This window comes from Myxine glutinosa, chromosome 2 (genome assembly GCF_964187855.1).
Source record: "Myxine glutinosa chromosome 2, kmMyxGlut1.1, whole genome shotgun sequence".
Classification (NCBI taxonomy): domain Eukaryota; kingdom Metazoa; phylum Chordata; class Myxini; order Myxiniformes; family Myxinidae; genus Myxine; species Myxine glutinosa.
Genome location: NC_136262.1, coordinates 141,232,023 through 141,259,947, shown reverse-complemented (window position 1 = coordinate 141,259,947; position 27,925 = coordinate 141,232,023). Strand labels below are relative to the sequence as shown.

At 44.3% G+C, this 27,925-nt stretch overlaps 1 protein-coding gene across 1 annotated transcript in view; it reads left to right on the top strand.

Annotated features, from left to right (window-relative positions):
* LOC137421197 (voltage-dependent N-type calcium channel subunit alpha-1B) overlaps window positions 1-27,925 on the top strand; it is a 394,582-nt gene that overhangs the window by 182,284 nt on the left and 184,373 nt on the right. The window contains exons 13-15 of the mRNA XM_078771756.1: window positions 5,733-5,966; window positions 11,818-11,930; window positions 26,368-26,480. Coding sequence (XP_078627882.1) covers window positions 5,733-5,966; window positions 11,818-11,930; window positions 26,368-26,480 — 460 coding nt within the window. The remainder of the gene's footprint in view (window positions 1-5,732; window positions 5,967-11,817; window positions 11,931-26,367; window positions 26,481-27,925) is intronic.

Below are 27,925 nucleotides of genomic sequence, written 5' to 3'. Positions count from 1 at the left end.
TGGCTTGTGGTCGACAAAGGCCGTGAATGGGCGGCCCTCCAGGAGGTGGCGAAAATGGCGGACGGCCAGGTACAGCCCGAGGAGCTCGCGGTCGAACGTGCTGTACTTCAGCTCGTTGGGCAGGAGTTGCCGGCTGAAGAACGCGAGCGGCTGCCAGGCCCCGTTCACCCATTGTTCATGGACCGCGCCCACGGCATAGTCGGAGGCGTCCGTGGTGTTTATGGTGTTTACGTCCGTGGTGTTTACGTCCGTCCGTGATGGGGGCATGGGGTACCGGGTGGGCCAGCAGCGTGGCGTTGGCGAGGGCCCGTTTCGCGCCGGCAAAAGCCGCGTCCATGTCCGTGGACCAGACGACGTCGTGCTTCGCCGGCTGGCCGCGGAGGGCGGCGTACAAGGGCCGCATGAGTTGCGCCGCTCGGGGCACGAAGCGGTGATAGAAGTTCACCATCCCGAGGAACTCCTGCAGCGCCTTGATGGAGCGGGGGCGCGGGAAAGCGGCGATGGCCTCGACTTTGGCCGGCAGCGGCACAGCGCCGTTCCGGGTGATGCGGTGGCCCAAAAAGTCGATCGTCGCCGCACCAAAGTGACAATTGGCCGGGTTGACAATTGAGCCGTGCTCGCTGAGGCGGCCGAAGAGCGTCCGGAGGTGGAGGAGGTGCTCGGCTCTGGACGTGCTGGCGACGAGGCTGTCGTCCAGGTAGGTGAAGAGGAACGGCAGGTCACGCAGCATGCCGTCCATCAGGCGCTGGAACGCCTGCGCCGCGTTTTTGAGGCCGAAGGGCATCCGGAGGAACTCGAAGAGGCCGAAAGGTGTGATCACGGCCGTCTTCGGGATGTCGGCCGGGCGGACGGGCACCTGGTGGTACCCCCGAATCAGGTCCACTTTAGAAAAAATGGTCCGCCCCACCAACCGGGCGGAAAAATCCTGGATGTGCGGGACGGGGTACCTGTCGGGGGTAGTGGCATCGTTGAGGCGGCGGTAATCGCCGCATGGCCGCCATCCGCCCCCCGGCTTCGGGACGATGTGCAACGGCGAGGCCCAGGCGCTGCCGGAGCGCCGCACGATGCCGAGGCGCTCCAGCGCCGTGAACTCGGCCTTGGCGACGGCGAGTTTGGCGGGATCGAGACGGCGAGCCCGGGCGTACACCGGCGGGCCCGTAGTGGGGATGTGATGCTCGATGCCGTGCCTCACCGCGGTGGCCGAAAACGTCGGCCGCGTGAGGGCCGGGAACTCCGCGAGGAGACGTGCGAAGTCGTCCGCCAATGGGAGGTCGCAGGAAAACTCGGTGGGTGCGGCCCGGCTCAAGGCACACGCCAGGGAGCTGAAAGTCTCGGCGCTGATGAGACGCCGGCGTTTCACGTCGACCAGCAGCCCGTGGGCGCACAGGAAATAGGCCCCGAGCAAAGCCATGGGGACGTCCGCCGTCACGAACTCCCAGTGAAAGAGCTGGCTGCCGAAGCGGAGGGCGACGGTGCATGGGCCGAAGGTGCGGATGGCGGAGCCGTTGGCCGCGACCAGTGGGGGGCCGCAAACGGCGGCCCGCCTGTCCTCCGCCGAAGCGGGAATGACGCTCATCTGGGCGCTGGTGTCGCAGAGGAAGTGCCGCCCCGACGCTCGGTCCGCGATGAACAGCTGGTTTCCAGAACGGCCGGCGTTCATTGCTGGGAGGGAACGCCGGCTCGCCCGTTTCCCGACTTGCCGAACGTGCACGGGGGTCGGCATGATCGGGCCTGCCGCCCGAACCTGGCGTGGAAATAGCACCAGGCCGGGTCCGGCGGGGGCTCCGGTCGACGCGTCGGGACCGGGCGACGCGGCGTCGCCGCTGCCAGTCGTGCCGGCCCGGCGGTCTCCGGGAAGGAAACTGCGTCGGGCGGGTGGGCGGGAAGGCTCCCAGCCGCCACCCCGACGAGCTGGCTCGCCGCTCCGGCGAGCTGGCTTGCCGAAGCGATCTTGTCGGACTCCTTGGCGAGGTCGCGGGGGTTTACGATGGTCGTACTTGCCAGGGCGACCCGTACCGGGGCCGGGAGCTGGCGAAGAAAGAGCTTCTGAAACAGGAAATCCGAGGGGTGCTCGCCGAGCAACGCGAGCATGTAGTCCATGCGCTCGGACGGGCGCGTATCGCCGAGGTCAGGTAGGTCGAGCAGGCGTCGTGCGCGCTCAGCCGGGGAGAGGGCGAATGCGCCCAGCAGAAGTGCCTTGATGGCGTCGTACTTGCCGTCAGCGGGCGGGTTCTGGAGGAAGCTCAGGCAGCGGGCGGCGGTCGCGGAGCCGAGCGCGGCGACCACGTAATGGTAGCGGGTGGCGTCCTCCGTGATGCCACCCAGGGCGAACTGGGAGTCCGCCTGCGCGAACCAGACGGCGGCATGTGCTTCCCAGAAGGTGGGCAGCTTGAGGGACACTGCGGTGTCCATCGCGTGTTGCAAATTCGTGGTCACCAGTGAAGGAGCCCGGGCTCCAGCATGAGACGGACAAAATGACGGGCAGGACACAAACTCGTCCGAGAAGATATTTATTCTCAAAACCAACTCGGGAACACTGAAAAGCCCGTTTATCGGGCTGCATTATAAAGCACAACCAGAAACCGAAACCGAAAGCCACGCCTCTCAAGCGAGGCGTGCTTCGGTGGTCACGTGATCAACAGGTGTAGCTGATTATACCCGCACGCGCGGCACGCTTTGGTGGTCACGTGACCAGCCACTCTGGCGCCGTGGTTCCCCGCCGGTGACGTCACCGGCTGGAGCAAGGAGATTCTGATGCTGGTCTTGCTTGGGGGACCCATGGGTCGCTATAATATCAACATTTACCTCAGCGAATGTCAATCGCGGTGTCAGTATTTGATGAACTTATAAAGACTTAGGTGAGTTATAAGTGTGACAAGCATGTGCACGGGATTCTTCCCAGAAGAATGAGTGGTCGCATTAGCCTGTACGACTTAAAATGAGCGAGTTTTGTTTTGACGTTTGGGCCAGTTTTACATGTTGTATTACTAAGGAATGAAATGAAAGTTTTCCTGGCTTACAATTTTATTTGAAGTCACACATGCCTCAAAATACACTCACTTATATAGAATTGAACGCTGAATCCGAAAATGTAAGTGAAATTGCCTTGTATTTTAAAAATATATTATCTTCTATATATTCTAAATATATATCTGTGCAGTGTCTGTCTTGTGTTGTCACTGAACTACTCCCTCAAACTTTTGTGAAATCGTACTATTCCAACTTGACCCACGGCGGGAGTATGCGCTCTACTGAGTGGCGTTCTAGTTCAGCTTTTACTCACGGCTGTAGAAGATTGACTACGATAATTCAGCTCAGCTTTTAATTGCGAAATTGGCCCAGCCCGGCCGAGGCGGCCTCGCCACCTAGCCTAAAACCTTTCCGGGGCCCGTCCCGACATTTTTAGTTCTTTTTGAATGAATTTGCTACTATAATTCAGCTTTTACTTGCGGCTGTAGAAGATTGACTACTATAATTAATTCAGCTCAGCTTTTAATTGCGAAATGGGCCTGGCCCGGCCGAGGCGGCCTCGACCGGCCTCGCAACCTAGCTTATAACCTTCCCGGGGCCTGTCCCGACATTTTTGTTTCAGAGGTTTCCTCCTATCTTTCACCGTTCAGGAGATTAGCGCGTGCAGACAAACAAACAAACAAACAAACAAAAATTTTCTTATACCTATATATATTTAGATAGATAACACAAGTTATAAAACACAAGTTATAAAACAACATCGTAAAACTAGGAACAGTAAATAAACAAGTAAAACAACATAAGTAAAACAAAACACAAGTAAAACAAAGTAAGTAAAACATAGTAAAAACTAGAACGGTACTCAGTAGAGAGCATACCTCCGCCTGGTTGGCCACATCACTCAATGGTGAAGAATCACTTTAAAAAAAAACTCTACTAACTGGATCCGGATCTTCAGCAAAATTGAATAGATTCTTCCTTGTCACACACACATCCTGTCCACCAAGTTTCGTCCAAATCCATCCATAACTTTTTGAGATAACCCGCTATGTATCGTATTTGGCCCTATCTCCCAATAGTGAAGAATCACTTAAGATAAAATTATTCTCATATCCGAATCCTTATTCAGATCTTCACCAAAATCGAATCAAATCGTTCTTGTCAGTCACCCAAACGGTCCACCAAGTTTCGTCCAAACCCGTCCACAACTTTTTGAGATATCCTGCTATGTATCGTTTTTGGCCCGATCTCCCAATAGTGAAGAATCACTTAAAATATTCTAGTAGCCGGATCCGAATTAGGATCTTCACCAAAATCGAATCATTTTGTCCTTGTTACATACACTACATCTCTGCCAAATTTTGTCCGAATCCGTCCACAACTTTTTGAGATTTTATGTTTTTTCTTTTTTTTGTATACTGAATCGAGGCTCGTGAAAGAGCTAACATTTATTTCACAAACAAATCAACCAGACAAACAAAATATACAAAAAGAGGGAGTGGAAGACAAGATGGGGAGAGAAGGGGAAGCACACAACCACAACATTTGAGAGCAGGGAGAAGTGTGGGAGGGAGAGGGCTTGGGGGCAGGAGGCGTGGGAAGGGGAGGGGGGGCGGAGGGGGGAGATGTATAAAACACAAGGGGACCGAAATTAGCGGGGGTAGAAAAGATCAAGGTTTTGGATGGGGGAGGATAAGAGATGGTGGTGAACAGCTTTTTAAAGACCTGGAGGGTGGAGTGGGATTGAAGAGAGTGAGGGAGTTTGTTCCAGAGGCGGGAGAAAAGAGGAATGAAGGAGTGAACGTGAGCAGAAAGTCTTGATTTTGGCAGTTAAATCCGGATCTTCAGCAATATAGGTAGAGCAAGAGATATTTTGTTCACAAACAAACAAATGGACAGACAGAGGTGAAAACATAATCTCCATCCACCTTTGGTGGCGGAGGCAAAAACAAAAAGAAAATAGTTAAGTAAGAAACACAAGTTGTAAAACTGGCTTGGTAACTTAAGTGTCGATCTTACTTCCATCCTTCTGAAGGAGTCATTAAACTAGTTGTACTTTACGCTTGCATTTGCTTGGTTTTGGCTACACTGGAATGGTTTTGGCTACATATGTTGTCCAAATTGCATGTGCGCGTTGAGTTTAGTTCTGTGACTTTATCTCAATGGGAACCCTTCCTGGTCTCCAGCTGCTGCAACAGCACAGTGAGGCTATAAAAACGGTGAGCATCCATTGAAAAATCTGATCAAACTGCCATCTATATGGTCATGGATCCTCTTACCGGATCAATTCAAGTTTTTGAAACATATTATTGGATAATTTGAATGTATGTGATTGCAAAGGTAAAAACCTGATTAACATCATACCCACTTCCTGACAGGGCAACACTGTTGTTGGTGTTTAACCTGCCAAGAGGCCTTGTATTCTGCTTCCTCTGTTCACATTACATTTAACATCTGTGGTTACAAACGTAGACTAATAAACATTAGACATTAATGTTAAACATTAAACGTACACATTAAACGATTAAACGTCGACATTAATGTTTTCTGGTTATCATTTTGATTTCATTAACAGGGGTAAATTGAGGCAAAATAACCCTGGCAGAAAAGGTGAGGCAAGTTGAGGAGGGGCAGATCTTGCTCTACCTTTCTCAACTGCCATTTTGCCCGACATTAATCTAACTTTTGGGGAGTTTTCGGGAATGATTTGTCTGTAGATTTTATGATGAATGCCTAGAGTCTAACTTATAAATGTATTTCAGCATCATCGCTGCCCTTCTCGTCGCACTCAATGGGCTCACAGCATGCTCACCAAGCACACACTGCCCCAACATTGTCATACCTGCACTTTCGTGCCAAACGCCTGCGCTTCTGCCTTCGCCGAGCAGTCAAGTCATCGGCCTTTTACTGGGCTGTCTTGGCCGCTGTTGGTCTCAATTTATTGTGTGTCGCACTCGTCCACCACGAGCAACCCCTGTGGCTCTCAAAATGCCTCTGTGAGTCTGCTTTTTAATTTTCATTAGTCCTTCCCCCATGCAGGTGGAGACGGGATTTTGCAATAATCGCTTCTATGTGTGTGTGTGCGTGTGCGTGCGTGTGTATGCGTGTCTGTGTCCGTGTCTGTGTCCGTCTGGTCCATAACGTTTTTTCTATTCGAGCTTTTGTCATAAATATTTCAACAACGCTTTATTGTGAGAATAAGGAGAAAGCAAATAATAATTTTGTCAAAAGGTCAAAGGTCAGCATCACCTAACATCATCAATTTTCATCCAATTGACCTGAAATTTTAATTTACCATTTGAGCTTTATCATCAAATTTTCAACAAAAATAATTTGCATTTGGCGTCACAGAATTGTTTCGCCAGTCAAAAGCTAGAAGCCGATTGGTTGTTTGAGATCAAAAGGTCAAGGTTGCATAAAATCATCAATTTTCATCCGATTGACCTGAAATTTTAAAAATTTGCATATTAGGTCACTGAAATGGTTCACCAATCAAAAGCTAGAATCCAATTTTGGTTTTTTCACATCAAAAGGTCAAAGGTCAAGACTATATAAAATCACCAATTTACATCCGATTGGTTGTTGTTGTTGTTGTTGTTGTTGTTGTTGACCTGAAATTTAAGCATTTGCGTATTGCGTCACTGAATTGGTTCACCAATCAAAAGCTGAAAGGTATTCAAAATCTTAGATCAAAAATTGTTTTTTAGATCAAAAGGTCAAAGGGGCCAATGTTGCATAAATCATCAATTTTCATTTGATTGAATTGAAATTTGAGCAGGGTTTGCATATTGGGTCACTGAAGCCTTTTGTTTTTTTAGGTCAAAAGGTCATGGTCACCTAAGATCATCAATTTTTTTGTATTTTTTAAGCTGTTTTTGTCATGTTTAGTATACTGAAGAAGAAGAAGTATTAATACAAATTGGACATGGATGGGCTTTGCATTTTCAGATGTTTTCTAGTTTTTCATTTGGTTCTTTGTGGAAACTCTACTCTGGCCTTTTCCTGTTTAGTTGCTTTTGTCTGTCGAAAGTGAATTAGATATATTAATTAGTGGTTGAGTTATTCATCCTTATGCATGAGTGATTAATCCTGTCTGAGGTATTAATGACGTAAAATGTCTGATCAATAATTTACTGATACTGGTTTCCCATTTTTTTTTAGCTCACCTGGAACGAAGTTCCGGGGAGCTTATGCGATGGCGCGTTGTCCGTCAGTCCGTAAACATTTGCAACTTCTTCTCCAAAACCGCTGATGGGATTGTGACCAAACTGGGCACAAATGATATTTGTTATGTTGTGACTAAAGTTTGTTCACGGCATTAAAAATAAATCTGCCCCCTTGGGGGTATATGGGGGGATGTTGCCCCCCAAAATAGGTATTTTCTTTCTTCTCAGAAACTACACATGCAATTCCGATGAAACGTGACCACAACCTGCATCACCGATGATGTACCAACGTTTGCTCATGGCATTAAAAAAAATCGGGGTCTAAGGTAGTCTGTGGGGGTGGGAGGGGAAGGTTGCCCCCCCAAAATAGGTGTGTTTTTTTTGTTTGTTTGTTTAAAGTCTTATGATTACGTTTCTGTGATTCTACATGCTGCCCTGTCTTCTAGCAACCATTGAAATTGGTTAAAAATGCCATGATACGGTTTAAAATACCTGTAGTCAGTGTAGTATACTGCTTTATTCCACCAGGTGAGTGCCCATGGGTATTGCCCCATGTTCTTCTTCTTTTTTATATTTTGATCTTGGGTTGACATTCCATCATTTTAATTCTGTATCCTTCTTTATTTCTATTTTTCTCACTGTTCTGATCCATTCTACTTTTCTCTGAATTTGATGTATATCTACTTTTTCTATCATTACACTCCGTGGACTACAATAAATGTTGGTCATTCTTAGCTTTATTGCTGCCCTTTGGCTTGGTTTGCAATCGTCGTCGTCGTCGTCATCATCATCATCATCATCATCATCATCATCATCATCATGTACCATGCTCTTTACAGATCGTCGATGCTGCCAAAGCTGTCTCTTGACAAGGGTAATGCTGCAGGGGTGGTTTGGAGTTGCTTTCCCAGCAGTCATTCAGGGCAGGAATTTGGAATTTAGCCAGGGTGCTGGTGATATCTCCCTGACCTTTCGCAAAGAAAACTGCAGAATCTTTAATGTCTACCAACTAACGCTAGCAGACGAGACACCCAGTTTAACATCCATCTGAGGGACGGTGTACGCATTGATATATTGGTGAAACAACAAGGCGACAGTTTATAACTGGGCTGTGATTGGAAGCCATGAGTCTTGACAGCTCAGAGTTGAGTTCTGCAATACCCTTGAGTAACATGTTCTACCTTGCTTACCTGTTGCTGTGAAATTGCTTATAGGCCTCTTGGCAGCTATTATGTAGATTATGAAATGTGGTTTCTCAAGTAACAAACAGACACTTCTCGAATTATAGTAAGATGCTGCAGCAAAAGGTTTAAATTGTAGATTGATGAACAGGAAATGATCGTGGCCTACCTGTGGAGATGATATGTGCAAAGCGACGTAGTGCCACGCCGTGACATTTCGCCTGAGTTAAACTTTGATGCAGTTCGAGTTTTCTCTGGACCCGGATCCTAATCCGATTCCTCTCATATTTTTATGCTATTGGATTTTAAATGCCTCATTTATGTGCACTTAATTCTTCCCATCTTGCCAAGAATGAATGTCACTCAGTTTTTGTATAAATATTAAATGCCAGAATTGATAGATTTTGTATAACTGGCTCAACCTTCATCCTTTTAACTCCATGTCCCAAATGTAAACATTGATCAACTTAGCCTTTTAAACCAGTTTAACGTTTGAATCCTGATAAATCCATGTCCCACATGTAAAGGTTGCTCAACTTGGCCATTCAAAGCACCGTCAGCTTATTCTGCTATTCGAGATCGTTTAAGGAAGCATTATGACTCGGCAAATCCTTGCAACCAGTTCACAACGACCATTGGTACATCGGTCATTTAAGGAGCGGTTGAAAGCCCCTTGGCTCATGACGTTTGTAGTTTTTTTGTGTACATGATTGAGGTTCGTGGAAGAGTTAGAGCAGAATGGAAAGGAACAAAATGGAAAAGGGGAAACACCAACAGCAGATTAGAAGTGAGAGTGAGATCAAGGGGAGGGAGGGAAGCACACAAGCAAAATTAAACAGTAAGAAGAAGAATAGGAAAGTGGGGATGAAACAGAAAAGGAACAAACCAACTAACAAACTAAAAGAGGTGGAGGAAAGGGAGAATTTGACAATAACCTGGAAAAGGGAGTGCTTGGAAATGGGGTCGTTTAGGATTTTGGGGCAGAAGAGATGATGAGTCTGGATGGGGGTGTGACCTGATGTCGTAGTAAACAGCTGTCTTGAAGCCCTCGAGGGAAGAATGGGACTGAACAGACTAGGGAAGTTAGTTCCACATGTGAGGACAAGAGGAACAAATTTGTGGAGGGGAGCACTGAGTGTAGATTTTGAGAGTTTAACAAGAAGAGGATTACTTGCAGACCGTTTGCACCCTGTAGAAACCTGGGAGGGACAGAGCCAATAGAGGGCAGAGGGTGCAAGACCAAAAAGGAGGCGGTAGAATTCAGAGAGGCCACCAACCCATCTGTGATGCGAAAGTAACAGGCCTAGAAACTCAGCTTTGTCAAGGGAGATCCCAATGATTTTGAGGGCTTTACTTTCCATGACATCAAGAAGGGCAAGATGTGAGGCAGGGTGCCAGCCTATAAAGGAGGGCAGTAATACATCACGCTGTGAATAAAGACCTTGTAGGTTGTCAAAAGTTCAGATTGGCCAAGGAAAGACATTGCACTATGAAAGATGCCCATTCGGCAGCTGGCTTTGGAGGCCATCTTGAAATATTGTCTGCACAAGAAAGACCATGGCTGATGGTGAGACCCAAAACTTTGAGTGACTTCACCTCTTTGAGTAGTTTGCTTGGGAAATAAATGGGACGGTTTACTAGACAGCCCTTTCAGAGAGACAGGGTGAGTGTGTGTGATTTGTCGGGGTTGAAAGTTGAAAGACATACGAGGTCTGACAATAAAGTTCCAGGACTGATGTTTTTTTCTCAATAGGTCGCAGCACGGGCTTTGGTTTTGTAATTGGACATGGGTCGTAATCATCCTGTCAGTACAGTACTGTGTTAGCCATAATATTGATTTGTTTGTTTTTTGTAGCCGTACTGAAGTTTTGTTAAAATTGCAAGTGTTGCAATTGTGTTCTGAAGGTGAACGCCAAATTTTTGGAGCAGAGAATCATCATCAAGTTTTTGTTAAACTAAAAGAAAGTGGCATGGACATTTTAAACAAGTTGAAGTTAGTGTACGTAGAAGATGCAATGTCAGGATCATGTGTGCTTTAGTGAATCAAGAGTTTTGTGGAAGGGAGTATGGACATGAATTATGTAATGCAGTCAGGATGCCCATCCAAAACGAATGAAGATGTTGAAAGGGTGAGAATGTTGGTCTGATTTGACCTACGTTTGTCAGTCAGATTTATAGCGGACCAGTTGAATTTGGACAGAGAGACGGTTTGGTTGATTTTAACCAAAAAACTCAAAATGAGAAAGGTGCGTGCCAAGATGGTCCCAAAGAACCTGAACAATGAACAAAAAGAGAGGCTCCAGGTTTGTTCTGACCTGTCAGGATAGAAGGGAAAATGGATGGAGCAAAATGTAGAAAATCCTAGAGGAAAACCTGCTGCCCTCTGGAAGAAAGCTGAAATTGGGGTGGAAGTTCACCTTTGAGCATGACAACGACCCAAAGCACACAGCCATAGCTACACTGGAGTGTCTAAGGAACAAAAAGATAAATATCCTTGAGTGTCCAAGTCAGAGCCCCGGCCTAAATCCAATCGAAATTCTGTGACACGACTTGAAGATTGCTGTCCAACGATCCTTGTACAACTTGACTGAGCGTGAACAGTTTTGTACAGAAGAATGGACAAATATTGTCCAATCAAGGTGTGCAAAGTTGGTAGAGACCTATCCCAACAGACTCACAGCTGTAACTGCTGTCAAAGGTGCTTCCACCAGGTATTAACTCAGAGGGGTGGACATTTATTCAACCAAGACATCTAGTTTTGTATTTTTAATACATTTTATGAAATTTGTAGAATTTCTTTTTCACCTGGACGTTACGATGTGTAAATAAAGGTGGAACAGAGGCATAAAAGGTCTGATTTAATTCCAGGTTATAAGGCAAGAAAAGGTGAAAATTTTGAAAGGGAGTGTAGACTTTCTATAGGCACTGTATATCATGACTCTTTCTGACCTTCCTATCCCCCTCATTTTCCCTATTAATTTAAAGACGGGCTTTAATATCAACTTTAACAAACTCATGTAGCTAATGCACAATATACCTTTTAGGTGTCAGTCCTCGCTACTGATTTGTGGAATATTCCCAACATTATTTTTTAAAATTTTTATGTTGGAGTCTACAGGTACGAACTGTATAGCTCTCATCGAGGCTGGGCCTTAAATAAAAGAGAAGAAAGGTGTATGATGTTTGTTTGTAAGAAAGAGAGATTGAAGCTAGCCCGTTTACTATAGTTCGGGTGAGATAGTAAGTAAGACCAACAATCCTGACACGGAGAGTGTAAGATGGTTCCGGGCACCACTTTAACGCTCCTAAGTCAGAACGGTAGTACTACCCTGGGCGGTTGCTGTCTACAACCAACCACTGTTGTAATTTGTTGTCAAGAAAGGGTTGTGAATTTATATCGGTGATAATCTGCTTCTTATTTTAAAAAAAATTATTTCCTTTCTCCCCTTCTCCCCCCACATCTTTTAAATTCTGTATTATCTTCCCTTCTTCCTGCACAGACTATGCAGAGTTCATCTTCCTCTCCCTTTTTATCTTTGAGGTCGGGCTGAAGCTACTAGCCCTTGGACCACAAGCATATTTCATCTCATCCTTCAACTGTTTTGACTGTGTGGTGAGTCCCCATTCCAATCATGGCAGTAATAACTTTTCCTTTTGGGGAAGCGGTCTACAGTCACGTGAAAAAGTAAGTACACCCCATGTAAAGTTTTGACTTTTTCAACATATTTCAACATTCAGCTATTTGATCTTCATTTCAACAATATTGATAGATAAAGGTGATATAATATAACAAATACCATGAAACATTTACATTTTATAGTCCATTGTATAATTTAAATAAACATAAATGCAAATTTCACATGTGGAAAAAGTAACTACACCCCTACATTTATCACTACTTCAAATACCTAAAATTAGAATCAGGTGCAAATGATTAGAACATCATTAGAGAGGATCTTGGAGGAACCCGTCTTATTTAAACCTCAGACATTTAGTTTGGTTTGCTCTTTGTTGTTGAAGTGTGCGGTTTCACCATGCCTAGATCAAAAGAGCAATCTGAGGCCTTCAGAAAGAAGGTTATAGATGCCTACGAGTCTGGGAAGGGATTTAAAAAGATCTCCAAACAATTTGAAATCAATCATTTGACTGTCCGGGAAGATCATTTACAAGTGGAGAAGATTCCAAACAACTGCCAACTTGTTCAGGCCAGGCCGCCCCAGCAAGTTCAGCCCGAGAGCAGACCGCAAGATGCTGAAAGACGTCTCTAAGAACCCCAGAATGTCATCACGGGACCCACAGGTAGCTCTTGCCACTGTTGATGTCAAAGTGCACGAGTCTACCATTAGAAAGAGGTTGCACAAATTTGATCTACATAGGAGGTGTGCCAGGAGGAAACCTTTGCTGTCCAGAAAGAACATCAGGGCAAGACTAAAGTTTGCCAATGAACACCGAGGCAAAGACCAGCACTTCTGAAACAATGTGCTCTGGACAGATGAGTCAAAGGTAGAGCTATTTGGCCACAGTACCAGAAGATATGTTTGGCGAAAACCAAAGACAGCATTTGACCACAAGAACCTGATACCAACTGTAAACCATGGTGATGGAAATATTATGGTTTGGGGCAGCTTTGCTGCATCAGGGCCTGGGCAGCTCACCATCATAGAATCCACTATGAATTCTTCATTGTACCAGAGGGTGCTTGAGGATAATGTGAGGCCATCTGTCAGAAAGTTGAAGCTCAACCGAAGGTGGACCTTGCAACATGACAATGACCCTAAACATACCAGTAAATCCACCAAGGAATGGCTGAAAAGAAATAAATGGAGGGTTCTGGAATGGCCAAGTCAAAGCCCGGATCTAAATCCCATCGAGATGTTGTGGGGGGATTTGAAACGAGCTGTGCATGCAAGAAACCCCTCAAACATCACACAGCTGAAAGAATTCTGCATGGAGAAGTGGGCAAAAATTTCTCCCAGTTGATGTGAGAGACTGGTAGACAGTTATAAGAAACGCCCACTTGAGGTTGTTTCTGCTAAAGGGGGCAATACCACCTATTAGAGCCAAGGGTGTACTTACTTTTTCCACATGCGAAACTTGCATTTATGTTTATTTAAATTATACAATGGACGACAAAATGTAAATGTTTCATGATATTTGTTATATTATATCACCTTTATCTATCAATATTGTTGAAATGAGGATCAAATAGCTGTATGTTGAAATATGTTGAAAAAGTCAAATCTTTACATGGGGTGTACTTACTTTTTCACGTGACTGTATGTTGTGGTGGACAAATGTCTGCGTCATATACGCTAGAAAGTGCTGCCCCAGCGCAGAAAGTAGTCACTACTTTTTTGTGAAGTGTTGAAAGAGTAAGTAATGACACAAATGATGCAACCAGCCATTCAGATATTAATTCACATATTAAGTTATCCCCAATTAGTGTGTGTGTGTGGTGTGTGTGTTTGGTGTGTGTGGTGTGTGTGTGTGTGTGTGTGTGTGTGTGTGTGTGTGTGTGTGTGTGTGTGTGTGTGTGTGTGTGTGTGTGTGTGTGTGTGTGTGTGTGTGTGTGTGTGCGTGCGTGTGTGCGTGGTATTATAATATGAAATATAAATTTTCCTTCGTAAGGTGTAGGGAAGTGTTTTTGGCACCCACAAAAAATAGGGGGAAAAAAACAAATTGACGCCGAGCAACGCCGGGTACTCCTGCTATTCAAAAATAGGACCACGGGTCCTGGAGCTCACTTGTATCAGGAGCAACAGTTAATGGCGTCAGAAAATATTGAAATTTTGTTCATGCACAAAATCTGGTCATGTGATTGGTTGAATGGAAGCCCCCTCAATCTTTTTGTGTTTTAGGTGTTGCTCTTACACGAGCCTCGACTTTGTATAAAAAAAAATTCTTGAGATACACTACATGACCAAAAGTATGCGGACACCCCTTCTAGTTAGTGGATTCGGATATTTCAGCCACACCCATTGCTGACAGGTATATATAATCAAGCACACAGCCATGCAATCTTCATAGACAAACATTGGCAGTAGAATGGGCCGTAATGAAGAGCTCAGTGGCTTTCCACGTGGCACCGTCATAGGATGCCACCTCTCCAACAAGTCAGTTCGTCAAATTCCTGCCCTGCTCGAGCTGCCCCGGTCGACTGTAAGAGCTGTTGTTGTGAAGTGGAAATGTCTAGGAGCAACAACAGCTCAGCCACAAAGTGGTAGGCCACACAAGTTTACAGAATGGGACCACCGAGTGCTGAAGCACGTAGTGCGTAAAATCGTCTGTCCTCGGTTGCAACACTCACTATCGAGTTCCAAACTGCCCCTGAAAGCAACGTCAGCACAACAACTGTTCGTCGGGAGCTTCATGAAATGGGTTTCCGTGGCTGAGCAGCCGCACACAAGCCTAAGACCACCATGCGCAATGCCAAACGTTGGCTGGAGTGGTGTAAAGCTCGCCGCCATTGGACTCTGGAGCAGTGGAAATGCGTTTTCTGGAGTGATTAACGTTCTCACACTTAACCTGTGAGAACTTCACCTTCACCTTCCACTTCAGCAGTGGAAATGCCTTTTCACACTTCACCATCTGGCATTCCGACGGACGAATCTGGGTTTGGCAGATGCCCGGAGAATGTGACCTGTCTGAATGCATAGTGCCAACTGTAAAGTTTGGTGGAGGAGGAATAATGGTCTGAGTCTGTTTTTCATCATTCTGGCTAGGCCCCTTAGTTCCAGTGAAGGGAAATATTAACGCTACAGCATACAATGACATTCTAAATGATTGTATGCTTCCAACTTTGTGGCAACAGTTTGGGGAAGGCTCTTTCCTGTTTCAGCATGACAAGGCCCATGCTCAAAGTGAGGTCCAAACAGAAATGGTTTGTTGAGATCGGTGTGGAAGAACTTGACTGGCCTGCACAGAGCCCTTACCTCAACCCCATCAAAAACCTTTGGGATGAATTGGAACACTGACTGTGAGCCAGGCCTAATCGCCCAACATCAGTGCCCAACCTCACTAATGCTCTTGTGGCTGAATGGAAGCAAATCCCCGCAGTTCCAGCATCTCGTGGAAAGCCTTCCCAGAAGAGTGGATGCTGTTATAGCAGCAGGGGGGGGGGGGAACCATGTCCATATTAAATTAATGCCCATTATTTTGGAATGAGATGTGTGATGTTTGGGTGTCCACATACTTTTGGTCATGTAGTGTATGTATGGCAATAAAATCACATAAAATCCCATTTGATTATAATGGGGTTAAATTGTTGTCCTGGAAACTGTTGACATGTCAAAATGGCAAAATCGATTGTTCTAATTTTTGGTGAACCAATTCAGTGAATCAATATGCAAATTCTGTTCAAATCTCAATGGGATGTAAATTGAAGATCTGCATGTATGACGGTTTTAGGTGTCAAAGGTGTGTAAATGACTAAGAGGTCGAAAAGGGACTATAAAGAGTTGAAAGAATATGTTCCAAAAGTAGTTCGGGCATAAGTGGGTTTAAAGGGTCTAAATGGGTCGAAAGAGTCAAGTGGTCTAATCATTCTTATGGGCCGAAAGTGTCGTAAGGATCTTAAAGGTCCAAAGGATCTAAAAGGTATAAAGGTGTCTAAAGGTATGCTTGAGTAGGAGTCGGAGTCTAACGTTGGTACCCCCCCCCCCCCCCTCTCTCTCAAACCTGCTGTTGGGGTCCCTCCCCCCCCCCCTACCCACCAACCCCCTCTCTCTCTCTCTCTCTCGCTCTCGCTCTCTCTCTCTCGCTCTCGCTCTCTCTCTCTCGCTCTCGCTCTCTCTCTCTCTCTCTCTCGCTCTCGCTCTCGCTCTCTCTTCTGTTCATTTTGTTCTGTTGTGTCCCGATCCATACAGTGTTCTAGCCCTTCCTTGGACTTGGTATACAAAAATCAAAAATAGGGGCAATTCCCCTGGGCTCACCTGGTAGAACCAGGAAACCACTGGCAGGCGTGGATGACCCACTAAATATGTAATGGATAAGAAGGTAAATATATATTCTGGGGGGCAAACTCCTGATTTATTTAATGCCGTGATCAAACTTTGGTACATCATTGGTGATTAAGGTTGGGGTCAAGTTTCATTGAAATCGTGTGTGTAGTTTCGGAGAAGTTCCGAGTGTTTATGTCCTGCCTGACTGACTCTGCCTGACTTACGGACACTGAACGATGCTAATACCTTACCTGAACAATTTTTGTTCCATGTGAGCTAGAAATGGGTCTAAAAGGACTAAGAGTCTAAGTGGTCTAACAGGGTCTAAAAAAGTCTAATGTGTTTAAAGTGTCTAAAAGGGTATAAACTCGAAAGGGTCAAAAAGGTACGTTCCAATAGTACATAAATTAATTGATGTAATTAATACATGTAGTCTCGGTCCAATAATACGTAATTAATAGACATATTCACGTGGGTCAGTGGAGGCTTCACCGCCCACCCGTGTTTTTCAGTTGTTATAAGTGCACCTGATTCTAATATATATATATATATATATATGTCTGTGTTTGACTGGCTCTGGCAGAAGCAGACACTTGGGGGCATTTCTCTTTGTGAGAAAAGGCCAAAGAGAGTCAAAATATGACCACAGGGACCAAATTGAGATTTTTATATGGATAGAAAGAGTAACTTCTCTGGATTATTATGCACCAACACATTTTTCCAAGAAACAACAGAAAAGTTGTAAAATTCGACCAAGAATCTAAAATGTCATTCTCAAAATGTGCTCAGAAAGTCACAAAGAGCACGAAATTTCGATGTTTTACGAGGAGCCATACATCGTAATTCGAAGGAGATCCCTGACATGTTTGGTATGAATGAAAAGCTCCACGTGTGCACATTCTTTGTGCGTGTGAACTGTATTGTGAACTTTGAACCTAATTATCTCCATTGTTTAAACGAAAATATAATTGTCATTAAAATACCATACCTTCGTTTAATTTTCATCCAGTTAACATAATGTATATATCAAATGAAAGATAAAAGCATGGGGAATCAGGTGATATCAAAATATCGAATTCTTTTTTGCCCCCAAGTACCTGCTTTTGCCAGAGCCAGTCATATATATATATATATATTGTTTAAACGAAAATATAATTGTCATTAAAATACCATAACTTCGTTTAATTTTCATATATATATATATATATATGTGCAGTGTCTGTCAGGTCTTTTGTTGTCTTGTCTTGTCACTGAACAACTGCCGCAAACTTTTGTGAAATCGTAACAAACTTCTGGTATGCACCTATCTCTCCTGTCGGTATGTCATAAGGGTATTTATTTTGAAAAAAATTCCATTTTTCTTCCTTTTTCGAGATTTTTTTGGGGGAATTTTTTTTTTTCAACTTCAGTTGTTTATAAAATGTGATATCAAGTGTATTACAAATACATTTGTGCATTATGATTGCTTGAATTATGATTGGTGTAAACCATGACAAAACAGCAACTCAGGTACAGTCATTTATCCATATATCTACATATCTGGGCAGTGTCTGTTGTCACTGAACTACTCCCTGAAACTTTTGTTTCCGTGGTTGTGAAGTGTTTTTAATAATGTGGTGGCGAGGTGTTTTTAAATGACATGGTGGTGAGGTGTTTTTAATTTCGTGTTTTGTGGCTGTGAGGTGTTTTCAATTTCGTGGTGGTGAGGTGATTTCAATTTCGTGGCTGTGACGTGTTTTTATTTCGTGTTTTATGGCTGTGAGGTGTTTTCAATTTCGTGGTGGTGAGGTGTTTTTAATTTTGTGGTGGTGAGGTGTTTTTAATTTTGTGGTGGTGAGGTGTTTTTAATTTTGTGGCTGTGAGGTATTTTTAATTTTGTGGTGGTGATGTCTTTTTAATTTCATGGCTGTGAGGTGTTTTTAATTTCGTGGTGGTGTTATTTTTAATTTTGTAGTGATGAGGTGTTTTTAATTTCGTGGCTGTGAGGTGTTTTTCATTTCGTGGTGGTGAGGTGTTTTTAATTTCTTGGCTGTGACGTGTTTTTAATTTCGTGGCTGTGATGTGTTTTTAATTTTGTGGCTGTGAGGTGTTTTTAATTTTGTGGCTGTGAGGTGTTTTTAATTTTGTGGTGGTGAGGTGTTTTTAATTTTGTGGCTGTGCTGTGTTTTTAATTTTGTGGTGGTGAGGTGTTTTTAATTTCGAGGCTGTGATGTGTTTGTCATTTCGTCGTGATGAGGTGTTTTTAATTTCGTGGCTGTGAGGTGTTTTTAATTTGTGGTGGTGAGGTGTTTTTAATTTTGTGGTGGTGAGGTGTTTTTAATTTCGTGACTGTGAGATGTTTTTAATTTTGTGGCTGAGAGGTTTTGAATTTTGTGTTTCGTGGCTGTGAGGTGTTTTTAATTTCGTGTTGGTGAGGTGTTTTTAATTTCGTGGCTGTGAGGTGTTTTTCATTTCATGTTTTATGGCTGCGAGGTGTTTTCAATTTCGTGTTGGTGAGGTGTTTTTAATTTCGTGGCTGTGAGGTGTTTTTAATTTTGTGGCTGTGAGTTGTTTTTAATTTCGTGTTTCGTGGCTGTGAGGTGTTTTTAATTTCGTGGCTGTGAGGTATTTTTATTGCGTGTTTTGCGGCTGTGAGGTGTTTTTAATTATGTGGTGGTGAGATGTTTTTAATTTCGTGGTGGTGAGGTGTTTTTAATTTTGTGGCTGTGAGGTGTTTTTATTACATGTTTTATGGCTGTGAGGTGTTTTCAATTTCGTGGTGGTGAGGTGTTTTTAGTTTCGTGGCTGTGAGTTGTTTTTAATATGTGTTTTATGGCTGTGAGGTGTTTTCAATTTCGTGGTGGTGAGGTGTTTTTAATTTCGTGGCTGTGAGGTGTTTTTAATTTCGTGGCTGTGACGTGTTTTTATTACGTGTTTTATGGCTGTGAGGTATTTTCAATTACGTGGTGGTTAGGTGTTTTTAATTTCGTGGGGGAGAGGGGTTTTTAATTTCGTGGCTGTGATGTGTTTTTAATTACGTGTTTTATGGTTGTGAGGTGTTTTCAATTCCGTGGTGGTGAGGTGTTTTCAATTTTGTGGCTGTGAGGTGTTTTTAATTTCGTGGCTGTGATGTGTTTTTAATTTCGTGTTTCGTGGCCATGAGGTGTTTTTAATTTCGTGGTGGTGTGTTTTTAATTTCGTGTTTCGTGGCTGTGAGTTGTTTTTAATTTTGTGTTTCGTGGCTGTGAGGTATTTTTAATTTTGTGGTGGTGAGGTGTTTATAATTACATGTTTCATGGCTGTGAGGTGTTTCCAATTTAGTGGTGGTGAGGTGTTTTTAATTATGTGGTGGTGAGGTGTTTTGAGTTACGTGGTTGTGAGGTGTTTTGAATTATGTGGTGGTGAGGTGTTTCCAATTTCGTGGTGGTGAGGTGTTTTCAATTAGGTGGGGGTGAGATGTTTTAAATTGTGTGGGGGTGAGGTGTTTTGAATTACGTGGTGGTGAGGTGTTTCCAATTTCGTGGTGGTGAGGTGTTTTCAATTAGGTGGGGGTGAGATGTTTTAAATTGTGTGGGGGTGAGGAGTTTTGAATTACGTGGTGGTGAGGTGTTTCCAATTTCGTTGTGGTGAGGTGTTTTGAATTAGTTGGTGGTGAGGTGTTTTGAATTAGTTGGTGGTGAGGTGTTTTGAATTAGTTGGTGGTGAGGTGTTTTGAATTACGTGGTGGTGAGGTGTTTTGAATTATGTGGTCTTGAGGTGTTTTGAATTACGTGGTGGTGAGGTGTTTTGAATTACGTGGTGGTGAGGTGTTTTAAATTACGTGGTGGTGAGGTGTTTTAAATTACGTGGTGGTGAGGTGTTTTGAATTATGTGGTGGTGAGGTGTTTTGAATTATGTGGTGGTGAGGTGTTTTAAATTCCTTGGTGGTGAGGAGTTTTGAATTATGTGGTGGTGAGGTGTTTTAAATTACGTGGTGGTAAGGGTCGAAATCCAAGTACCGGTCAGTGTGAGTGGGTTTCCTGTAAACAGTGATGTTCAAATTTTCCTCTGGGACCCCTTGTCACCATGGTGTCCAGGAAGGTGATGGATGCATTCCGTTCCTTTTCAAGGGTGAAACTGATGGTAGGAAAAGTTTTCCCAATAGCCTCATGCATGTTGCTAACTGATACGGTGTGTACCCTGGTTAGAATAGGTACACCGTATCCCTGCGTGTCGTAAGAGGCGACTAAGAGGGTTGGCGTCAGGAAGGGCCATAAAAACATTGCCTCAAAAAGAGAACCATGACAATTACAACTACATATGGGCAGGGTACACCCCGAAGTGTAGATCGGTTTCTGAGGTTTAGGACATGCAATGTAGGGACAATGACTGGGAGATCAGGAGAAGTGGTGGAAGTATTGATCAGAAGAAGAGTGGACATATGTTGTGTGCAAGAGACGAGATGGAAGGGAAGTGGTGTGAGAATGGTGAAGGGTAGGCAGGGATAGAAATACAGGTTTGTGTGGCAAGGGTGCCCGGAGGGCGTGAATGGTGTTGGTGTCCTGTTTTCTGAGGAGTTTGTAGACAGTGTGGTGAGTGTGACTAGAGTGAGTGATTGGTTGATGATGGTGGAAATGATGTTTGGAAAGCTCTTGGTGAACATCATCTCGGGATATGCTCCGCAGGTTGGACGGAGCGATGAAGAGAAGGACAAGTTCTGATGTGCGATAGAGAAGCTGATGGAAAACGTGAAAGATGAGGAAGATGTTCTGGTAGGAGGAGACCGAAATGGACATGTGGGACGGTTTTGAGGAGTATGGACGGTTTTGAGGGAGTTCATGGGGGTTACGGATATGGTGTGAGAAATGGAGAAGGTGAAAGGATTTTGGAGTTTGCTGATGGAGCTGATTTGTTGATTTGTAACACTCAGTTCCAGAAAGAGGATAATAAGCTTGTTACATACACGTCAGGTGGGTCGACGACAACCGTTGACTACCTGATGGTGCGTAGGCGAGATAGGGGGCATCTCCGGGACACAAAGGTGATCCCGGGGGAGGAGGCTGTTTCACAGCACCACTTGGTTGGCTGCAACATAAGGGTGAAAGGTGCGAGGAGAGCTCGACGGGTGAAGTACCAACCGAGAATGAAGGTGTGGAGGTTGAAAGAGGTGACAGTAAGGGAGGCATTAAAAGAGAGGCTGCATAGGGTAGAGGATGATGTGGTTGAGCTTGAACGTGGTTGGATGTCAATGAAAGATAGTCTGTTGGGAGCCGTTGGTGAGGTATGTGGATGGACAAAAGGACCACCGAGGCACTCGGAAACATGGTGGTGGGATGATGAAGTTGGAAAAAGGATTGACGAGAAGAGGAAGAAGTTCAAGGAGTGGCAGAAGGCGAAGGGTATGGGAGCAGAAAAAGCAGAGCATGAAAGTTATAAGGCAGCCAAAAAGGCTGCAAGGAAAGAGGTAGCAAAGGTGCAGGAGGCATGTAGGAAAATGTTCGGAGAACGCTTGGATTTGGAAGAGGGTCAGAGAGCGGTATTCAGGATTGCAAAGCAGATAGCGAAAGAGAGGTGTGATCTGATGGGGGTGAGTTGCTTGAAGGATGGAGTGGGACAAATCGTTGTGGACCCAGATGGAATTAAAGGAAGATTGAAAAGATATATGGAAATGCTGTTGAATACAGAGAATGAATGGGATGGCAACATGGAGAGTAACCCAGTTTTAGGACCGGCAGAGAAGATAACTGAGAAGGAAGTTGAGGAAGCGATAAAAGCAATGAAGAGTAGAAAAGCGGGAGGGCCGACGGGAGTTGTGGGAGAAATGTTGAAGGCAGCAGGAAGTTGGGGTGTGAAGAGAATGGCAGAGATCTGTAATCTGGTGGTGAAAGAAGGTCGCATTCCAGTGGATTGGGAACTGAGTACCCTCGTCCCTATATACAAGGGGAAAGGTGACTCTCTGGAGTGTGGCTCGTACTGAGCGATAAAGTTATTGGAGCATGGAATGAAGGTATTGGAAAGCGTGTTGGAGAGGAGGATAAGGAAGAAGGTGAAGATCGACGAAATGCAGTTTGGATTCATGCCAGGAAGAGGAACGACAGACGCGCTCTATATTGTGAGGCAGTGGCAGGAGAAGTACATGGAGAAGAGGAAGAAGTTGTTTCTTGAGTTTGTTGATCTGGAGAAAGCATTCGATAGGGTTCCACGCGAGTATTGACATGGGCATTGAGGAAGTTAGAAGTGGAGGAATGGTTGATCAGAGTTGTGATGGCAATGTACAAAAGAGCGCGCACAGCTGTAAGGACGAAGGACGGGAACAGTGGTGAGTTTGAGGTGAAGGTGGGAGTGCATCAGGGGTTGGTACTAGGTCCACCACTATTTATAGCTGTGATTGAGGTGCTGGCTCAGAACGTAAAGGAGGGTTTACTGTGGGAGTTGTTGTATGCAGATGATCTGGTTTTGATTGCGGAAAGTATGGATGGACTGAAGGAAAAGATGAACAAGTGGAAGGAATGTATGGATACAAAAGGTCTGAAGGTGAATATAGGAAAAACGAAGGCGATGGCAAGTGGTAAAGCATGTGTTGAGGTGGAAAGAACTGGGAAGTGGCCATGTGCTGTGTGCAGGAAGGGTGTCGGAGTGAACTCCATTCAATGTACAATGTGCGCTGAGTGGTTTCATCAAAAATGTAGTGGTCTGAGAGGGTCATTAACCAGTGTGGCAGCTACATTCAAATGTAAGGTGTGCACTGAGGGAGCTGCAGATGGAGGAAATGTAGAGTTGGATCTTTGAGACGGCATGAAGCTGGAAGGTGTGAAAACATTTTGCTACCTCGGAGACATGCTGAATGGAGAAGGTGGATCATACTCGGCAACGGTTGCTCGAGTGAGATGTGCATGGAGGAAGTTTCGGGAACTGAGTGGCGTGCTGACGAGGAGGGGAGTGTCGTTGAAGCTGAAGGGAAAGGCGTATGCTGCATGTGTGAGAAGTGTTATGATTTATGGGAGCGAGACATGGGTCATGAATGTCGAGCAGCAACAAAGGCTGGAAAGGGTGGAAATGCGAATGGTTCGGTGGATGTGTGGAGTATCGTTGAGAGAGAGGAAGACAAATGATGAATTGCGAAAGATGATGGGAATAGAGCCTGTGATTGATGCTGTGAAGAGGAACAGGTTGAGATGGTTTGGTCATGTGTTGAGGAAGGATGAAAGTGACTGGTTGAGAAGAGTGTTGGAAATGAATGTAGAAGGAAGTAGAGGATGGGGAAGACCGAGAAAGACTTGGCTGAAGATGGTGGAAGAAGAAATGCGGGCAAGGGGGTTAACAAGGAGAGATGCAGAAAATAGGGCAAAATGGAGAAGATTGTCATGGGGACCGCAAGGCTAACCCCCGCTCTAGCAGGGAAAATGGCCTTAAAATGCATGTTGTTGTTGTATGTTGCTAACTGAATCGCTGGGACAGATGAAAAATGTGGCGTCCACATAAGGATACCATACACTTGGCTTTGTTATGAGGGATGGGATTGGACGTTCCTCCAACTCTTCCATCACCATATTTGCTGCCACAGCAGATACAGGAGAGCCCATGGCGGTACCAAAAACACCTGTTTATAATTTAACGTTTGATTTAACGGTTGTTTTGATTTAACATCCCAATATATGTTTCAGTTGGTTCAATGGTTTTTGGTTTGATTTACTGTTTAAATTTGAATGGCATGATCCAGAATGGCATTGATTGGTGGTTTCGGTGTCCCCACCCCCTTTTTCCCTTTTCCCCAACAGCCGAATCTACTAATTAGAAGGGGTGCCCGCATACTTTTGATCATGTATTATATATATATATATATATATATATATATATATATATATATATATATATATATATATATATATATATATATATATATATATATATATATATATATATATATATATGCCATATAAAACACCCAATGTGTGTGTGAATCTGTCCACCTTCGTAAGGGTAGGTTTTAAAGGCTTTGAGTAGTGCTGCCGGAGAGATTTGAGTTGGGGGGGTGGGGGGGGGGGGGGGGGGGGTTAGTGGACAATCTTTGAACATGACTGTGTGTCCAACAGTTAAAAGACTAAGGACGCAAAAGACTCCCAAGGACCCCGAAGACCCAATGGACCCAAAGTTCCCAAAGACCAAAAATACCCTGTGCACTGTTAAAGGCACAAAATACCATGAAGACCCCAAGGACCCAGAAGACCTCAAGGACTCTGAAGACCCCAAAGACCCAAGCAACTGAAAATACCCTGAAAAACCAATTGACCCAAAAGACCCCAATGATCCAAAAGACCCAAAATACCCCACAGACTCATAAGACCCCCAAGGACTCTGAAGATCCAAAATACCATAAAAGACCCCAAATACCCTGAAGACCCAATGGACCCCAAACATCCAAAATACACCGAAGACCCAAAAGACCCTGAAGATGAAGACCCAAAATACCCCAAAAACCCCAAAAGACTGAAAACACCCTGAAACCCAATGGACCCCAAACACCGAAAATAGCTCGAGGATACAAAAGACCCCGAGTATCCAAAAGACCCAAACGACCCTGAGGACCCAAATGACCCAGAGGACCCAAAAGACCCCAAGGACTTGGAAGAACCCCAAGGACTCTGAAGATTCAAAATACCCTGAATACCCAAAAGACCCTGAAGATCCAATGGACCCCAAACACCCAAAATACCCCAGATGACCTAAACGACCCAGAGGACCCAAAAGACCCCATGCATGCAGAAGACCCCCAAGGACTCTGAAGACTGAAAAGACCCTGAAGACACAAAATATTCCAAAGAAAGACCCAAAAGACCCTGAAGGCTGTTACAGACCCAAAATACCCCAAAGACCCTGAAGACTGCAAAGACTCAAACTATCCCAAAGACTCTTAAATACCCTGAAGACCAAAAATATCAAAAAGACCCTGAAGACCAAAAAGACCCCAAAGGACCCAAAGAACGAAAATACCCCAAAAATCCTGGTTACTGAAAGGATCGAAAAGACCCCAAATGACCCAAAGACCGAAAAGACTCCAAAAACCCAAAAGATTCTGGTTACTGAAAGGATCGAAAAGACCCAGAAGACTGAAAAGACCCCAAGACCCAAAATATCCTAAAGACCCAGAATACCCCAAAGACCCTTAAAGACACCAAAGACCCAAACAATCCAAAAGACTGTAAAGACCCTGAGAACCCCAAAGACCCAAATTATCCCTAAGACCCAAAATACCCCCAAAGACCCTTAAATACCCCAAAGACCCTTAAATACCCCAAATATCTAGATTGAGAACCCAAAATACTCAAATGACTCAAAATAACTAAAGGACGAAAAAGACTCGAATGACCCAAAAGACGCTGATTGACCAGAAGACACAAAAGACGCTGAAGACCCAAAAACCCCCGAGGACCCAAATGACCCAGAGGAAACAAATGATCCCATGGACACAAAAGACCCCAAGGACTCCGAAGACCCAAAAGAAGAGTGATTATGCCTCTTACATTGGAATCGCAGACTGTGGCTTCCAAACTGAGCATCAAGGTCGGTGTACAGAAGCGGTATTTTTAAAATCACAATAAATACAAGGCACAGGGAGGTGAAATTTGCTGCACGTGATGTGCAATGTGTGCAGAGTAAAACGAGTGTTCATTTACGTCTGTATGATGTCTAATAAATAAAGATGATATAAGCACACCTGACACTCGGCCCAGACTTCACTTTGGCACGCTCACACGGCTGTACTGTCAAAAACTGTTCCAACCCGTCATTTTTGACGGGCTTTATACTAATATATATGTATATATATCAATCGGATAAAAATGGATGATTTGTGACTTTGACCTTTAGTCTTTTAACATATTGACCTCAAAAACAATACGTTTCCAGATTTTGACTACTTTGCTCGGTTGGTTAAGTTTCATGAAGATCGGTTTAGAATTGCGACTTGTAGGCGACTGACAGACACGCAAACATACAAACATACTGACAGACAAACAGAAACAAATGTATTTGCAATTTTGCAAGTAATAATTTTAAACTGCATATTACAAGAAATCGACAACAATGAAATTGACAACTGATGCAGAAACTACGAAAGCACTGACTGCTTATTATCCATTGTTTTTTATTCAGGTGGTTGTAGCTAGCCTATTTGAAGTCCTTTGGGCCTGGATTCAGCCTGGAACCTCCTTCGGCTTAAGTGTCCTGCGTGCATTGAGGTTGCTAAGAATCTTCAAGGTCACAAAGTAAGAAAATAATTTTCACCAATCACTTCATGTTTTCTCAGTTATTATATTTTGAAGTTCTTATTTTGAAGTATACCCTGGTGTTGGTATTGGCTTTATGGTTAGGGTGCAGGCTTGGGATCCTAGGATCCTGAGTTTGAATCCCGGTCATCGCTGAATTAACGCCTGGGGCGGTTGACTCAGCCTGTCGTCCTTTCGAGGTTGGCAAATTGAGTACCAGCTTGCTGGGATGAATGATCCCGGTGTGTACCCCAGTTTAGAATAGGTACACCGTATCCCTGCGCATCGTAAGAGGCGACTAAGGGTTGGCGTCAGGAAGGGCATCCGGCCATAAAAACATTGCCTCAAACAGGGAACCATGATTGTCATGGGGCCCGCAAGGCTAACCCCCAATCTAGCGGGGAAAATGGCCTTAAAACGATCATTCATTCATACCCCCTTCATATTGATATTTGATCACTTATACCCTTGTGTTACATGAAAAAAACATGACAAAATGCATAAATTGACATGGGGTTAAAACTTGAAGGCAATCACACTTACTTTAGTGATTTTTCTTGAACCCACCCCCAACTATTATTCTCTGTCTCTCTCTCCCACACTCTCTCCCTCTCTCTACTCACCTCCCAACTTTTCTTTTCTCAACACTGCCACTTACAAAGTTCATCAGTTTGTTTTGCATTTATTTGGCTGAAAGCAACCAAGCATAATTATACAAGGAAAACTTAGACAATGTAAAAGGTAACTTGGTCCTCCATTATACCTGTGTGATAGCCCCACATCATCTATCTATAATTCCAGTAATCTCTGTGTGTATGTGTGTGTGTATGTGTGTGTGTGTGTATGTGTGTGTGTATGTGTGTGTGTGTGTATGTGTGTGTGTCTGTGTGTCTGTGACCGCTGTTTCTCGACAACCACGGGTCCGATATACTTGAAACTTGCCAGGTATATTGCTGGGGACCCGAGGATGTGCCTTTTCAAGGTTTCATATTAATCGGAGAAGTAGTTACCGAGCTATGGCGATTTCTTTACCAAACTCCGCAAGCCGTTCGCTTTGGACCAAACCATTTCATGTAAATAGAGGGGGGGGATTGTCACCGTACTCGCAAGCCGTTCGCTTTGGCTTTGCGAATGGACCAAACCATTTCATGTAAATAGAGGGGGGGGGATTGTCACCGTACTCGCAAGCCGTTCGCTTTGGCTTTGCGAATGGACCAAACCATTTCATGTAAATAGAGGGGGGGGATATAATTTTAGATATATACTGTATATAGTACGGGCATGCCCTAGTTAAGTTAATTTACATAACTTTGTCATACCTGTACAATAAGCATGGGAATTAAGTTCTGCTTGCCAAATCGAGGCATAAATGCATGTAAAATCCCCCTGAAAAGTGGGCCTATGCATTTAACAGATGGGAAATCAGTAAAGTTGTATTGAGTTAT